General features: G+C 42.2%; 1 protein-coding gene across 1 annotated transcript in view; it reads left to right on the top strand.

The window, feature by feature from the left end:
- Positions 1-49: 49 nt before the first annotated feature.
- alkbh1 (alkB homolog 1, histone H2A dioxygenase) overlaps positions 50-18,082 on the top strand; it is a 47,249-nt gene continuing 29,216 nt past the window's right edge. The window contains exon 1 of the mRNA XM_063044565.1: positions 50-188. Within this exon, the coding sequence (XP_062900635.1) occupies positions 60-188 (129 nt within the window). The 5' untranslated portion in view covers positions 50-59. The remainder of the gene's footprint in view (positions 189-18,082) is intronic.

The raw sequence follows: 18,082 nt of genomic DNA, 5'->3' as shown, positions 1-18,082 counted from the left end.
AGTGGAACTAAGGCAGCGAGCACCGGCGGGGCGGGCCCGGACCGGGCTGACGGAAGACAATGGCCGCCGGGCGGCTGGAACAGGGGGAGGACGCCTTCAGGAGGCTCTTCAAGTACTACAAGAGGCGCGTACCCCCGCCGGACTTTTCTGGGGTCCTCGACTTTTCCAGAGCTGAAAAGAATCTTAAAGTAGGTCCCGGCCGCTCTTGGTGAATCGATAGAAACCCTCCGCGGTCTGTTGTCCGTAACGTGGTTGTGATAGTAACTGGCCTGGTTCTCGGGCATTAGGGAGGACTGGAAAAGGCTAGGTTGGTAAACAGCGTCGGTATCATGTAAAGTAAATAAAAACTCCATCACCAGAAAAAAACATCAAAACACGTATTAAGGCCTTTCCCAAGTCTTAACCATGGGTTACTGAATTTCAAGTGCTTGCCCAGGACATAATCTCCTATTAAGGTTTCTGTCTCTGTCACCTTTTTGGAAAACGAGTTCTAGTTCTTACAGTATTCTGTCCTGATAAAAGTAAACTTCCCTCTACCAAATGAGGTAGGTCTTTCTTATTCACATTGACATGGCATCTTAATGTATGATAACCCTGAGAATATATTTCCTTCCTATAACATAGTGACAAGAATTGAATTGACTTTATTACTTCATCCTTCATATACATGAGGAGTAAAAATATTTGTTATGTCTCAGTCTAAATGTGCAATTTATAGTAATTTGTAAAAAATAATATGTACAACAGGACAGTCAATATAACATAGAAATATAATTGTATCAGCATGAATTAATCAGTCTGATGGCCTGGTGGAAGAAGCTGTCCTGGAGCCTGTTGGTCCTGGCTTTAATGCTGCAATACCATTTCCTGGATGGTACCAGCTGGAACAGTTTGTGGTTGGGGTGACTTGGGTCCCCAATGATCCTTCAGGCCTTTTCTACACACCTGTCTCTGTAAATGCCCTGAATAGTGGGAAGTTCACATCTATAGATGCGCCAGGCTGTCTGCACCACTCTCTGCGGTGTCCTACAATTGAGGGAAGTACAGTTCCCATACCAGGCAGTGATGCAGCCAGTCAGGATGCTGTCAATTGTGCCCCTGTAGAAAGTCCTTAGGATTTGGGAGCCCATACCAAAATTCAATTGCCTGAGGTGAAAGAGGCGCTGTTGTGCTTTTTTCACCACTCAGCCAGTATGTACAGACCACGTGAGATCCTCGGTGATGCCGAGAAACTTAAAGCTGTTCACCCTCTCAACCCCAGATCCATTGATGCCTGTCTCCATTCCTCCTGTAGTTTACAACCAGCTCCTTTGTTCTTGCGACATTGAGGGAGAGATTGTTTTCTTGACCCCACTGTGTCAGGATGATGACTTCTTCTCTGTAGGCTGCCTCATTATTATTTGAGATTAGTCCAATCAATGTAGTGTTGTCAGCAAATTTAATTAGCAGATTGGAGCTGTAGGTGGTGACACAATCATGGGTATACAGGGAGTAAAGGTGGGTGCTTAGTACACAACCCTGAGGAGCACCTGTGTTGAGGGTCAGAGGGGTGGAGGTGAGGAAGCCTACTCTTACCACCTGCTGGCAATCTGACAGGAAGTTCAGGATCCAACTACACAAGGCAGGGTGAAGTCCAAGATCTCTGAGCTTCTTGCCGAGCCTGAAGGGAATTATAGTGTTGAATGCTGAACTGTAATCCAAGAACAGCATTCTCACCTGAGCATCCTTTGTCTCCAGATGTGTAAAGACAGTCTGTAGAGTTGCACAGCACGTGGTACTCCACCAGAAGTATGACAAAAGTTTTATGAAGTTGGAGCATAACCATAAGACTTTACGACACAGGAGCAGGATTAAGCCATTTGGCCCATCAAGAAGAATAAGAGGAGTTCTTATAGAAACATAAAATTATGAAAGGTATAATATAGAGAAAGGAAAGTTGTTTCTACTGGTAGGTGAGATTAGATCTAGGGGGCATAGCCTCAAGATTCGGGGGAGTAGATTTAGGACAGAGATGAGGAGGAACTGCTTTTCCCAGAGAGTGGTGTATCTGTGGAATTCTTTGCTCAATGAAGCAATAAAGGCTACCTCAGTAAATATATTTAAGACAAGGCTGGATAGATTTTTGCATAGTAAAGGAATTAAGGGTTATGGGGAAAAGGCAGGTAGGTAGAGATGAGTTCACGGCCAGATCAGCTATGATCTTATTGAATGGCGGAGCAGGCTCAACGGGCTAGTGGCCTACTCCTGCTCCTATTTCTTATGTTCTTAAGTCTGCTCCATAGCTGATGAGAGGTTGGTCAGTGCTTTGAGAGGTTGGCCATGACTAGACTGAACTCCTGCCTCAGCAAGGACCTGGACCCATTGCAATTTGCCTATCGCCACAATAGGTCAACAGCAGGTGCGACCTCAGTTGCTCTCCACACGGCTTTAAACCACCTGGACAACATAAGCAGGGTGCCTTTCATTGGCTATAGCTCAGCATTTAGTACCATCATTCCCACAATCCTGATTGAGAAGTTGCAGAACCTGGGCCTCTGTATCTCCCTCTGCAATTGGATCCTCAACTTCCTAACTGGAAGACCATAATCTCTGCGGATCGGTGATAACATCTCCTCGCTGACGATCAACACTGGTGCACCTTAGGGGTGTGTGCTTAGCCCACTGTTCTACTCTCTATATACACATGACGGTGTGGATAGGCATAGCACAAATACCATTTATTAATTTGCTGACGATACAACCATTGTTGGTAAAATCTCAGGTGGTGACGAGAGGGCGTACAGGAGTGAGATATGCCAGCTAGTGGAGTGGTGCCGCAGCAACAACCTGGCACTCAACGTCAGTAAGACGAAAGAGCTGATTGTGGACTTCAGGAAGGGTAAGACAAAGGAACACATACCAATCATCCTAGAGGGATCAGAAGTGGAGAGAGTGAGCAGCTTCAAGTTCCTGGATGTCAAGATCTTTGAGGATCTAACCTGGTCCCAACATATCGATGTAGTTAAAAAGAAGGCAAGACAGCAGCTATACTTCATTAGGAGTTTGAAGAGACTTAGTATGTCAACAAATACACTCAAAAACATCTGCTGATGTACTGTGGAGAGCATTCTGACAGGCTGCATCACTGTCTGGTATTGAGGAGGCTGCTGCACAGGACCAAAGAGAAGCTGCAGAGGGTTGTAAATCTAGTCAACTCCATCTTGGGTACTAGCCTACAAAATACCCAGGACATCTTCAGAGAGTGGTGTCTCAGAAAGGCAGTGTCCATGATTAAGGTCCTCCAGCACCCAGGACATGCCCTTTTCTCACTGTTACCATCAGTTAGGAGGTACAGAAGCCTGAAGGCACACACTCAGCGATTCAGGAATAGCTTCGTCCCCTCTGCCATCCGATTCCTAAATGGACATTGAGCCCATTTGAGCACTACCTCATTTTTTTTTAATATACAGTATTTCTGTTTTTTGCTGGATTTTCAATTTATTCAATATATGTATACTGTAATTGATCTACTTATTTTTATCTTCTATATTATGTATTGCATTGAACTGCTGCTGGGAAGTTAGCAAATTTCACGTCACATGCCAGTGACAATAAACCTGATTCTGATTCTAATTTACTGGCCCTCTCAACTCCATTCCTCCTGTCTTCTCCCTGTAATCTTTGACACCCTGATTGGTCAAGGACCTATCGACCTCCGTCTTAAATACACCCAAAGACTTGGCCCGCACAGCCATATGTGTCAATAAATTCCACAGATTCACCACCCTTGGACCAAAGGAAATTTTCTTCATCTTTGTTGTAAATGGATGTCCCTATGTCCTTCTATTCTGAGGCTATGTCGTCTGATCCTAGACTCGCCCACTACAGGAAACATCCTTTCTACATCCACTATATCTAGGTTGAATAGGTTTCAGTGAGCGCCCCCGCCCTCCCCCCCATTTTTCTAAACTCCATCAGGTGCAGTCATAGAGCCATCAAATGCTCCTCGTATCCTTAACGCTTTCATTCGTAGGATCATTTTCATGAATGTCCTCTGGACCCTCTCCAGTGCCAGCCCAAACTGCTCACAATACTCCATGTGGTCTGACCAATGCCTTATAAAGCCTCAGCATTTTATCCTAGCTTTTGTATTCTAGTCCTCTCAAAATTAATGCAAAAAATCATTTGTCTTCCTTACCACATTCTCAGCCTGCAAGTTAACCATTAGCAAATCCTGTAAGAGAACTCCCAAGTCCCTCTGCATCCCTGATTTTTGAATCTTTCCCCCCCATTTAGAAAATAGTCCATGCTTAGGGCATGGATCAACACCTGGAATTATGATATTAGTGAGACTTGTTTGCAGGAGGGGCTGGACCGGCAGCTCAATGTTCCAGGGTTCTGTTGTTTTAGGTGTAACAGAGCAAGAGGGATTAAAGGAGGAGGAGTGACATTGCTAGTCAAGGAAAATGGCAAGCAGTGTTCAGTCAGTACAGACTGGAGAACTTGTCTCGTGAGATGTTATGGATGGAACTGAGTCACATATTATAGACCACTCAACAGTCTGAGTTATTTGGAGGATCAAATTTGCAGAGATATTGCAGACTGCTACAAGAAACATGAGGCTATTATAGAGTAGGTGATTTTAACTTTCCACATATTGACAAGGACTCCCATACTGTAAAAGGACTAGATGGGATATAGTTTGTCAAACGTGTTCAGGAAAGTTTTCTTAATCTGTGCATAGGAGTCCCAATGAGAGAGCGTGCGGTACTTGATCTGCTGTTAGTGGATGGGACAGAGCAGAAGTTTGTGTAGGAGAACACTTTACATCTAGTGATTACAATGCCATTAGTTTCAAAGTAAGTTTGAATAAAGATAGGTCTGCTCTGTGGGTGAAGATTCTAAATTAGAGAAATGGTCAATTTTGATGGTATGAGAAAGGATCTGGCAAGTTGGATTGGGACAGGCTATTTAATGACAAAAGTGTACTTAGTAAGTGGGACGCCTTCAAAAGTGTAATTTTGAGAGTAGAAAACTTGTATGTGCCTGGGTCAGAATAAAAGGTAAAGATAACAGGTGTAGGGAACTTTGGTTTTCAAAAGATATTGAGGCCTTGGGTTAAGAAAAAAAGCCTTATTTGTTCCTCCCTGTCTATTGCAGCAATAGACAGAGGGGAACAAATAAGGTGCTTATAGAGTCCAAGTAAAGCAAGAGAACACGAAAGAAATAAATCGGAAGGGCTAAATGAAGGCATGAAGTTACCTTCGCAGACACGGTGAAGGAGAATCCTAAGGGATTCTACAAATATGTTAAGAGCAAAAGGATTGCAAGGGACAAAATTGGTCCTTTGGGAGATCAGAATAGTAATTCATGTGTGGAGTCAAAAAAGAAGGGGGAGATCTTAAATGCATTTTCGCATTTGCACTTACCAGGAGATGGACAGAGAGTCTATAGAAGTAAGGCAAAACGGCATCAACTTCATGGACTCCATACAGATTACAGAGGAGGAGGTGTGTGCTGTCTTGAGGCAAATTGTAAAAGGGAGGCAAGAGTAGATTTGTCCGCTGGAAAATGATGCTGGAGAGGTAGAAATAGTGGACAAGGAAATGGCAGATGAACTGATTAGGTATTTTGCATCAGTCTTCACTGTTGAAGACATGAGCAGTAAGGTAGAAGTTCCACTGTCAGGGGTCAGAAGTGTGTGAAGTTGCCGTTACTAGGGAGAGGTAATGGAAACTGAAAGATCTAAAGGAGAATAAGTCACCTGGACCAGATGGTGTATACTGCAGGGTTCTGAAAGAGGTGGCTCAAGAGTAATGATCTTTCAAGAATCACTAGATTCTGGAATGGTTTCGGAGGACTGGAAAATTGCAAATGTCACTCCACTCTTCAAGAAAGGAGAAAGGCTTAAGAAAGGAATTTTATAGGCCAGTTAGTCTGATCTCAGTGGTTGGGAAGATGTTAGAGTCAATGGTTAAGAATGTGGTTTTTAGGTACAGGTGTCCCCCACTTTTCGAACGTTCGCTTTACGAAACCTCACTGTTACGAAAGACCTACATTAGTACCCTATTTTCGCTTTCAGAAGGTGTTTTCACTGTTACGAAAAAAAAAATCAGCACGCAATAAACGGCAGCGCGCCCCAAGCAGCCGCTCTCCCCTGGATTCTCACCGGCATTGCTTAAACACGAGCTTGTGAACAGCCGTTTGCAAGATGAGTTCTATGGTATTGGAAAAGCCTGAAAGAGCTCATAAGGGTGTTACACTTACAGTAAAACTAGACATAATTAAGCGTTTTGATCGTGGTGAACGAAGTAAGGACAACGTGAGTCTGGCTTGTGGAAGTTGACGAAGATGATGTTGAAGAGGTTTTGGCATCCCATCACCAAGAGCTGACAGATGAAGAGCTGATGCAATTGGAAGAAAAAAGGATAACAATCAAAACCAAATGAGTAATGATAAAGTACGACTTTAAATTTTGAAAGGGTACGTCGGTTTAGGGGATATTTGCAGGATGGTTTGAGTCCTTATTAAAGAACTAAGTGATAGAAAAATACGCGAGGCTCAGCAGTCAAGCAAGCCTTCCACATCAGCCACAGCAGACGACGAACCTTGATCTTCGACATCAAGGTGGACAGTCATAGGAGAAGATGAGCTGCCTGCTCTAATGGTATAAGAAATAAGAGGGTAGACTATTTTCTGAATGGACAGAAAATTCAAAAATCTGAGGTGCCAAGGAACTTGGGAGTCCTTGTGCAGGATTCCTAAAGGTTAATTTGCAGGTTGTGTCTATGGTGAGGAAGGCAAATGCAATGTTAGCATTCATTTCAAGAGGACTAGAATATAAAAGCAAGGATGTATTGTTGAGGCTTTATAATACACTGGTGAGGCCTCACTTGGAGTATTGTGAGCAGGTTTGGGCCCCTTATCTTAAAAAGGATGTGCTGAAACTGGAGAGGTTTCAAAGGAGGTTCACGAAAATGATTCCAGGATTGAACGGCTTGTCATATGAAGAGCATTTGATTGCTCTGAGCCTGTATTCACTAGAATTCAGAAGAACGAGGGATGGCCTCATTGAACCTATCGAATGTTGAAAGGCTCTGACAGAGTGGATATGGAGAGGACGTTTCCAATGGTGGGAAAGCCTAGGACCAGAGGACACAGCCTCAGAATAGAGGGGTGTCCTTTTAGAATGGAAATGAGGAATTTCTTTAGCCAGAGGATGGTGGTTCTGTGGAATTTATTGCCATGACGGCTATGGAGACCAAATCTTAATGTATAAGGCAGAAATTGATTCATTCTTGATTGGTCAGGGTGTGAAGGGATATGGGAAGAAGGCAGGAGATTGGGGATGAAAGGAAAAATGGATCAGCCATGATGAAATAGCGGAGCAGACTTGATGGGCCAAATGGCCTAATTCTGCTCCTATATCTTAGGGTCTTATTTCCTTTTATACCCTCTTTGAGAGGTTGTTTTCTTGACACCACTGTGTCAGAGAGATGACTTCTTCCCTGTAGGCCACCTTGTTATTGCTTGAGATAAGGCCAATCAGTGTAGTGTCCGTGGCAAATTTATTTAGCAGATTGGAGCTGTGGGTGGCTCCAGGACCAATTCCTGTAGGAGGCCATTAGTTACAGGCATCTTACTGCTAAGGCAGTCTTGGATCTATTTTCCCAACTTAATCTGAATCCCATTTGCCTTATCTTTTTGAATCAGTTTTCAATATGGAACCCTGTAAATCAGAATCAGGATTATTATCACCAGCATGTGACGTGAAATTTGTTAACTTAGTAGCAGCAGTTCAGTGCAATACATAATACAGAAGAAAAAAATGCTAATAGTAATAATAATAAATAAGTCTTATTCAGTATACTTTATACAGAATAAATATATTGAATAGATTAAAAGTCATGCAAAAAACAGAAATACTATATATTTTTTTGAAAAGTGAGGTAGTGTTCAAGGGTTCAATGTCCATTTAGAAATCGGATGGCAGAGGGGAAGAAGTAGTTCCTGAATCGCTGGATGTGTGCCTTCAGGCTTCTGTACCTCCTACCTGATAGTAACAGTGAGAAAAGAGCATGTCCTGGGTGCTGGAGGTCCTTAATAATGGACGCTGCCTTTCTGAGACACCACTCCTGTAAGATGTCCTGGGTACTTTGTAGGCTAGTACTCAAGATGGAGCTGACGAAACTTACAATAAAGTGGAAAGAAGCGGTCACAACACTGCTAATCACTGACAGCCAACTAGAAAAGGCCCTCTTTATTCCCATTCTTTGCCTCCTGCCAGTCAGCTAGTGTTTTTTTTCCATGCTAGTATCTTTGCTGTAATACCATGGGCTCTTATCTTGTTAAACAGCCTCATGTCCAGCAAACTGTCAAAGGTCTTCTGAAAATCCTAAGAAACAAAGCCATTGCTCCCCGTTTTTCAATCCTGCTTGTTATTTCCCCAAAAAAGTCCAACAGATTTCCCTGGCAAGATTTCCCCTTAAGGAAACCCTGCTGACTTTTGGCCTATTTTATCATGTATCCCAAGTATCCCAAAATCCTCATCATTGATAATGGACTCCAACATCTACCCAACCACTGAGGTCAGACTAACAGGCCTATAATTTCCTTTCTTCTGCCTCCCTCTCTTCTTAAAGAGTGGAGTGATTTTTGCAATTTTCCAGTCCTCGGGGGCAATTTCAAAACCTTTTGATTCTTGAAAGATCATTACTAATGCATCTTCAATCTCTTCAGTTACCTCTTTCAGAACCCTGGGGCATAGTCCATTATCTCAATCACCTCCTTAGTAATAGCAACTACACTCACCTCTGCCCCTGACACTCTCAAATTTCTGGCATACTGCTCCTGTCTTCCACAATGAAAGCTGATGCAAAATACTTTTTAAGTTTGTTCGCCATTTCTTTGTCCCCCAATACTACCTTCCAACGTCATTTTGCAGCGATCCAATAATCACTTTTGCCTCTCTTTTATTCTTTATATATCTAAAAAAAACTTTGGGTACCCTCTTTTATATTATTGGTTAGCCAACCTTCATGTTTCATCCTTTCTCTCCGCGTGGCTCTTTAGTTGCCTTCTGTTTTTTAAAAGCTTCCCAATCCTCTAATTTTTCCTATATTATATGCCCTCTCTTTTGCTTTTACGCTGTCTTTGACTTCCCTCGTCAGCCATGATTTCATTATCCTTTCTTTAGAATACTTTTTCTTTGGGATGTATCTATCCTGCGCTTTCCAAATTGCTTCCCAGAAACTCCAGTTACTACTGCTCTGCTGTCATCATGCTAATGTCCCCTTCCATCAGTTTCGGCAAGCTCCTGTCTCGTGTCTATAATTCCCTTTATTCCACTGTGGGACTGATACATTTGACTTTAGCTTCTTCCACTTAAACTGCAGGGTGAATTATTTTATATTTTGATCACTGTCTCCTAAGGGTTTCTTTACCTTCATCTCCCAAATCAAATCTGGTTCATTACACAGCACCCAGTCTAGAATTACCTTTCCCCTTGTGAGCTCAACCACAAGCTGCTCTAAAAAGCCATCTCATGGGCATTCTACAAACTCCCTTTCATGGGATCCAGCACCAACCTGATTTTCCCAATCTACCTGCATAATGAAATTCCCCCATGACTATCGTAACATTGCCCATTTGACATGCATTTTCTATCTCCCATTGTAATTTACATCCTGCATCCTAGATACTGCTTGGCTGCCTGTATTTAACTCCCATCAGGGTATTTTTGCCCTTGCATTTTCTTAACTCTACCCATAAGGATTCTGTATCTTCCGATCCTGTGTCATCTCTTTATTGGCCAAGTAAGAGATGAGATTGATCTGGTGCAGCTTTTACCATGTTCTGTATTTAATTTCTTTATCTTGTATTCTTCCTTGTACCATTAGCTTCTGCTTTGCATTTGAATCACACACCACAGAAGTCTGTCTAATATCAGTGAATAAACATGAGTTGAATATATATCTGTTTCATGTAATGGAAGTCAATTGGTTTATACTTAAGTTTTTCAGGAGTGAATTGAGAGACTTTGAATAAAAAAGGACCTTTGTATGACTGTAAGATATTCTTAAAGTCCTTTTTATTTTTATTGATGTTATTGTTCACCCAGTTTTTAAAAAAAGTTATATTTCTTGTGCCCATGATGTACATGGATTATGCTGGGGTCAGCCGGTAAATGTCAGCATACTTCTGGTGGCCACAACTTACTACCCCTTACTAATCCATACGTCCTTGCAATGTAGGAGAAAAACAGGGTATGTGGAGGAAAGCAACATGGTCACAAGGAGAATGTACAAACTCCTTATTGCCAAGGAGGAGATCGAACTCTGATTAGTGATCTTTGATACTATAAAGTGATTGCACTAATCTTGATGCTGTGGTAGAAGCATCAAAACTTGATTGCACAGAAAGACCATACCAACTATTAAGAAAATCTTCTTCAAAACAATTCCACTTCCCAACTCTCATTCCATATACTTGTATATTATGGAGTTTCAGATGTGCACCCATGTACTTTGTCAATATTTTCTTCCTCCTTCTTTGAGCAGAGAGTTCCAAATTTGCACCCCGGTTGAAAAGTATATATTTAATTCCCATCTCTAATCTGGCACATGACCAAGTGGTTAAGGCATTCTTCTAGTGATCTGAAGGTCGCTAGTTCGAGCCTCAGCTGTGGCAGTATGTTTGTGACCTTGAGCAAGACACTTAACCACACATTGCTCTAGTGTCTGTGCAAGGAGTGGTGTCCCACACAGACCTCCAATCTGCGCCTTGTAAGGCACGAAAATGCCCGACGCAGCCCTCTCATGGTTTGAGTCAACGTTCCCTCCCTCCCTCCCTCCCCCTCTAATCTGTCCATAAATTGTCTTAAATCTGCCCCCCTAGTTATTGAACACAATTAAAAGGAACTGATTCTCCATAATTGTTCATTCAAGGACCTATATAATTATATACATATTCATTTAAATCTCCTTTCAGCCACTTTTGTTCCAAAGAAAAGAGTCCAGGAATAGCCACTTTCCCCTCAGCAGTAGAATTCAGCACTCCCAGCAGCATTCTCATAAAGCCATAAAAGCAAATATGAAGGCCATTTTAATGACTAGTCATTTGCTTTTTACGTTAACACTATTTCTAATACCATAGACGTTGCCTGACCTGCTGAGTACCTCCAGTCTTCAGTGCTTTTCTCAGAATCAGAATCAGGTTTAATATCACTGGTATAGGTCGTGAAATTTGTTGTTATGCAGCAGCAATGCATTGCAATACATAATAATAAAAACTATAAATTACAATAAGAAATATATATAAATAGGTAATGCAAAAAGAGAGAAAAAAGGTAGTGAGGTAGTGCTCATGGGTTCAATGTCCATTCAGAAATATGATGGCAGAGGGGAAGAAGCTATTCCTGAATCATTGAGTATGTGCCCGATGGTAGCAATGAGAAGAGGGCGTGTCCTGGGTGACATCCTCATAATAACCCTATGTATGCTCGAGTTCTAGAACTCTTCAATCTCCCTCACACTTAAGGTCTTTGTTTTCAAACACTCTCCTTCTCTTCCACTTTTGCTAAATTATACTTGTTAACAGTTGTTCCCCAAGTTTAGAATGTTTACTCACTTCGTATTTTGTTCCTTTTCATTATTGTGCTAAACCTCAAAAAATTGTGATTACTGCCACCAGAGTGTTCTTTTCCTGCTACCACTTCCACAGTCCAGGTTCAAATCTAGATTTTTTCTCTCCTGATGTACTGATTTCAAAAATGTTCTGCTGAGAACTCTGCAACTTCTACACCTTTGAGTCCAGGTTAATATTAGGGTAATTGAAATTTTCTACCCTTTTATTTTTGCTCTATGAAATTGTCTACATACTTAAATGTTTTGCCCTGCTCTGAGTGTTTGTTAGCCAAATATGTACTTCCAGCATGATGGGTTTTTTGTGCTCTTTTTTTTAATCCGATATAACCTCATTTATGGATCTTTCGAGTTATGTTCCCCATCATCACAACTGTTTCCTTATACAAAGTTGCTGCCTCTCCCAGCTCTTTTTAAAGTCCACAATCAAAAATGTTGTGCATTTCTGCCCTCCTTTAAGCCATGTTTCTATAATAGTCACAATATATTCTCCTGTGTCTATCAGCCTTCCTAGTTCCTTTGCATTAAGGTGTCATACAAGTGCAATACGATTTCTCTTCCACCATAACAGATTTATACTTTTATAGGAACATGGAGGGTTTTCATATTGAGGACACTGAAATCAATTATTTAAATATATAAGGTATAAACACATAGGGGAAACTTGACCTTCACCCACACTTCCTCAACTCTTACTGCAGCTGTTTAGATATTGTTCCTTGATGCCATGTTATTCTTGTAGCTGGCAGATTAGATATGACGGAGGGGTAGGATCCGTTACTGATGTGCCTTCAACATTACAGTATTGAGGGCTCAGGTAGCCTGCATGCATTGATTGAGACATCAGCTGAGGGTAAAGAATGAAACCTTTCACCATTCATCAGCACTTAATTTTTACGCCATTAGAATACACACTCTCACTGTCAACATGTAGAAATGCTGAGAATAGTTTAGAAAAAAGAATCAATAGTAAGAGGAGATATTGTCACTTGACCTTCTTGGCATCAAATGGTAAAATACCAAAGTAATATTGAAACAGTTTTCACAAGCAGTTTGATTTTCCTATTATCCAATATCAATTCTGCATGAGTTTATAAAATCAGAATCAGATTTATTATCACCAACATGAAATTTGTTGTTTTGCCAGAACAGTGCAGTGCAGATATGTAAAATGATAACAGATGACAAAAATAAGTAAATAGTGTAATAAGAAAAGGAATCATGAGATTCTTTTCAACACAAATTGGTGGTGGTGATGTGGGTATTGAGGACAGTCATCTTAGACTACAGAATGATATTGATTGAACACTAGAGATTCTGCAGACACTGAAAATCCAGAGCACACACAAAATGCTGGAGGAACTTAGAAGGTCAGGCAGAGGAACAAACAGTCAACATTTCAGGCCAAGACCCTTCATCGAGATGACTTTATCAAGATTAATGGTAAAAATCAATGGTATTGATTGAGCTGTTAAATTAGGCACGGAAATTACAGATAGAATTAATCCTGATAGGTGTGATGTGATGCATTTTGGGGGAGGGAGGTCTAGTAAGGATTAGGCATACACTATGAATTGAAAGGCCTTTGATAGATAGATAGATAGATAGGTAGATATACTTTATTAATCCCGAGGGAAATTGGGTTTCGTTACAGCTGCACCAACCAAGAATAGAGCGTAAATATAGCAATACAAGAATAGAGTGTAAATATAGCAATACACCAAGAATAGAGCGTAAATATAGCAATACAAGTATACAATTTGAGAGTATTATGAAACTAAGATGCTCAAGTCCAAATATCCCTGAAGAAGGCTGCATTGGTAGTTGGTGTGATGAAGAAGGCATTTGGGATTCTCACTTTCATTAGCTGTGGCTTAAAAAATAAGAATAACAGTCTCAGCCTGAAACATTTGACCGTTTGTTCCCCTCCATAGAGGCTGTCTGACTTGGCTGTCTGACTTACTGAGTTCCTCCAGCATTTCATATGTGTTGCTCATGGTTTCCAGCATCTGCAGAATTTCTTGTGTTTAACAATAGGGAGTTTTCATATAACTGTATGAAACATTGATTAAGCCAAAGCTGGAGTATTTTGTACAGTTTTGGTCAAGAGGATGTAAACACAGAAAAGCTTCATGAAGGTATTGCTAGGGATAGAATTTTTCAGTTGTAAGCAAAAGGTAGATAAGCGGTTATTATCCTTGCATCAGAGAAGGCTGAGGGTTAGATGTGATATGGGTACGCAAAACCATGCATGGATTGGTAGAAAGAATCATTTTTACACGTAGAAACATAGAAAACCTACAGCACAATACAGGCCCTTCGGCCCATGATGCCGTGCTGAACATGTATTTACTTTAGAAATTACCTAGGGTTACCCATAGCCCTCTATTTTTCTTAACTCCGTGTACCTATCCAGGAGTCTCTTAAAAGACCCTATCTTATCCGCCTCCACCACAGTCGCCGGCAGCCCATTCCACGCACTCACCACCCTCTGCCTAAAAAATGCTTGCCCCTGACATCTCTGTACCTACTTCCAAGCACCTTAGAACGGTGCCCTCTTGCGTTAGTCATTTCAGCCCTGGAAAAAAGCCTCTGACTATTCACACGATCAATGCCTCTCATCCTCCATCGCTCCAAGGAGAAAAGGCCAAGTTCACTCAACCTATTCTCATAGGGTATGCTCCCTAATCCAGGCAACATCCTTGTAAATCTCCTCTGCACCCTTTCTATAGTTTCCACATCCTTCCTGTAGTGAGGTGACCAGAACTGAGCACAGTACTCCAAGTGGGGTCTGACCAGGGTCCTAGAAAGCTGTAACATTACTTCTCAGCTCTTAAACTCAATCCCACGATTGATGAAGACCAATGCACTGTATGCCTTAACCTCACAGTCAACCTGCGCAGCAGCTTTGAGTGTACTATGGACTTGGACCCCAAGATCCCTCTGATCCTCCAAGAGTCTTACCACATAACAGAGGTATCTAAGACTAGATAACATAGAACATAGAATGGTACAGCACGGTACAGGCCCTTCGGCCCACAATGTTGTGCCGACCCTCAAACCCTACCTCCCATATAAGCCCCCACCTTAGATTCCTCCATATACCTGTCTAGTAGTCTCTTAAACTTCACTAGTGTATCTGCCTCCGCCACTGACTCAGGCAGTGCATTCCACGCACCAACCACTCTCTGAGTAAAAAACCTTCCTCTAATATCCCCCTTGAACTTCCCACCCCTTACCTTAAAGCCATGTCCTCTTGTATTGAGCAGTGGTGCCCTGGGGAAGAGGTGCTGGCTATCCACTCTATCTATTCCTCTTATTATCTTGTACACCTCTATCATGTCTCCTCTCATCCTCCTCCTCTCCAAAGAGTAAAGCCCTAGCTCCCTTAATCTCTGATCATAATGCATACTTTCTAAACCAGGCAGCATCCTGGTAAATCTCCTCTGTACCCTTTCCAATGCTTCCACATCCTTCCTATAGTGAGGTGACCAGAACTGGACACAATACTCCAAGTGTGGCCTAACCAGAGTTTTATAGAGCTGCATCATTACATTGCAACTCTTAAACTCTATCCCTCGACTTATGAAAGCTAACACCCCATAAGCTTTCTTAACTACCCTATCCACCTGTGAGGCAACTTTCAGGGATCTGTGGACATGTACCCCAAGATCCCTCTGCTCCTCCACACTACCAAGTATCCTGCCATTTACTTTGTACTCTGCCTTGGAGTTTGTCCTTCTAAAGTGTACCACCTCACACTTCTCCGGGTTGAACTCCATCTGCCACTTCTCAGCCCACTTCTGCATCCTGTCAATGTCTCTCTGCAATCTTTGACAATCCTCTACACTATCTACAACACCACCAACCTTTGTGTCATCTGCAAACTTGCCAACCCACCCTTCTACCCCCACATCCAGGTCGTTAATAAAAATCACGAAAAGTAAAGGTCCCAGAACAGATCCTTGTGGGACACCACTAGTCACAATCCTCCAATCTGAATGTACTCCCTCCACCACCACCCTCTGCCTTCTGCAGGCAAGCCAATTCTGAATCCACCTGGCCAAACTTCCCTGGATCCCATGCCTTCTAACTTTCTGAATAAGCCTACCGTGTGGAACCTTGTCAAATGCCTTACTAAAATCCATATAGATCACATCCACTGCACTACCCTCATCTATATACCTGGTCACCTCCTCAAAGAACTCTATCAGGCTTGTTAGACACGATCTGCCCTTCACAAAGCCATGCTGACTGTCCCTGATCAGACCATGATTCTCTAAATGCCTATAGATCCTATCTCTAAGAATCTTTTCCAACAGCTTACCCACCACAGACGTAAGGCTCACTGGTCTATAATTACCCGGACTATCCCTACTACCTTTTTTGAACAACATTCGCCTCCCTCCAATCCTCCAGTACCATTCCCGTGGACAACAAGGACATAAAGATCCTAGCCAGAGGCTCAACAATCTCTTCCCTCGCCTCGTGGAGCAGCTGGGGGAATATTCAGTCAGGCCCCAGGGACTTATCTGTCCTAATGTATTTTAACAACTCCAACACCTCCTCTCCCTTAATATCAGCATGCTCCAGAACATCAGCCTCACTCATATTGTCCTCACCATCATCAAGTTCCCTCTCATTGATGAATACCGAAGAGAAGTATTCATTGAGGACCTCGCTCACTTCCACAGCCTCCAGGCACATCTTCCCACCTTTATCTCTAATCAGTCCTACCTTCACTCCTGTCATCCTTTTTTTCTTAACATAATTGAAGAATGCCTTGGGGTTTCCCTTTACCCTACTCGCCAAGGCCTTCTCATGCCCCCTTCTTGCTCTTCTCAGCCCCTTCTTAAGCTCCTTTCTTGCTTCCCTATATTCCTCAATAGACCCATCTGATCCTTGCTTCCTAAACCTCATGTATGCTGCCTTCTTCCTCCTGACTAGATTTTCCACCTCACTTGTCACCCATGGTTCCTTCACCCTACCATTCTTTATCTTCCTCACTGGGACAAATTTATCCCTAACATCCCGCAAGAGATCGCTAAACATCGACTACATGTCCATAGTACACTTCCCTGCAAAAACATCATCCCAATTCACACCCGCAAGTTCTAGCCTTATAGCCTCATAATTTGCCTTTCCCCAATTAAAAATTTTCCTGTCTTCTTTGATTCTATCCTTTTCCATGATAATTATAAAGGCCAGGGAGCGGTGGTCACTGTCCCCCAAATGCTCACCCACTGAGAGATCTGTGACCTGACCCGGTTCATTACCTAGTACTAGATCTAGTATGGCATTCCCCCTGGTCGGCCTGTCCACATACTGTGACAGGAATCCATCCTGGACACACTTAACGAATTCTGCCCCATCTAAACACTTGGAACTAATCAGGTGCCAATCAATATTAGGGAAGTTAAAGTCAACCATGATAACAACCCTGTTATTTTTGCACCTTTCCAAAATCTGCCTCCCAATCTGCTCCTCTGTATCTCTGCTGCTACCAGGGGGCCTATAGAATACCCCCAGTAGAGTAACTGCTCCCTTCCTGTTCCTGACTTCCTCCCATATTGACTCAAAAGAGGATCCTGCTACATTACCCACCCTTTCTGTAGCTGTAGTAGTATCCCTGACCAGTAATGCCACCCCTCCTCCCCTTTTTCCTCCCTCTCTATCCCTTTTAAAGCACTGAAATCCAGGAACATAGGTTTAAATTGACAAGCAAGCAATAAGAGGTTTAAGGGGATCAAAGGGTGATTGGAATCCAGAAGACACTACCTGAGGAAGCATTCATGCAAATACTCCCAGAAAATTAACGAAATATCTGAAAGATATGAGCCAAATGCTCATAGGCTCTTAACCTAGTTCTGGTAAATGGAATTAGTATAGATACGTACTTGGTGATCAGCCTGGGCAAAGAGTGTGGAAGGGCTTGATACTTTGCTGCTATGGCAGGGGAGGCCACTTGGCTCATCTTGTACATACCAGTCAAAAAAGAGTTACCAAAGCTAATCTCATCGTTCATCACCAGGTGCACAGATCTCCCAAAACATGGAAGTATTTTTTAAACACATTGAAGTTTTCTGCAGCCATTATGGGTAGTGGGGTTCAGAGTCCTACTACCCTGAGGGCACATCTCCCCTCTGATCTTTTGCCAATTACTTTAAATGTAAGTACATTGGCTTCTACTTATGCATAACCAATGGGATATGGCAGCAAATATTTTAAGCACAAATTTTCTGTTTTTAATTCAGAGCAAGATGTTGCATCATTTCAAATTACCCAGTCATTTAACCTTATAGACTTAGAACAGTATGGATACTTGTACAAACATTAATGTTATACAGTAGTGGTCACCAACCTTTTCAAGCCCAACATATCCTACCTTGACCTTAGTGAAAGGCAAGATCTACCTACTGAATCATTTAGAGAAAAAACAGCTCAGATTGTACTGCCAATTT

The sequence above is a fragment of the Mobula hypostoma genome, chromosome 1 (assembly GCF_963921235.1).
Source record: "Mobula hypostoma chromosome 1, sMobHyp1.1, whole genome shotgun sequence".
NCBI classification, from domain to species: domain Eukaryota; kingdom Metazoa; phylum Chordata; class Chondrichthyes; order Myliobatiformes; family Myliobatidae; genus Mobula; species Mobula hypostoma.
Note: the sequence above shows the minus strand (reverse complement) of the source record. Positions and strands in the feature narration are given on the sequence as shown.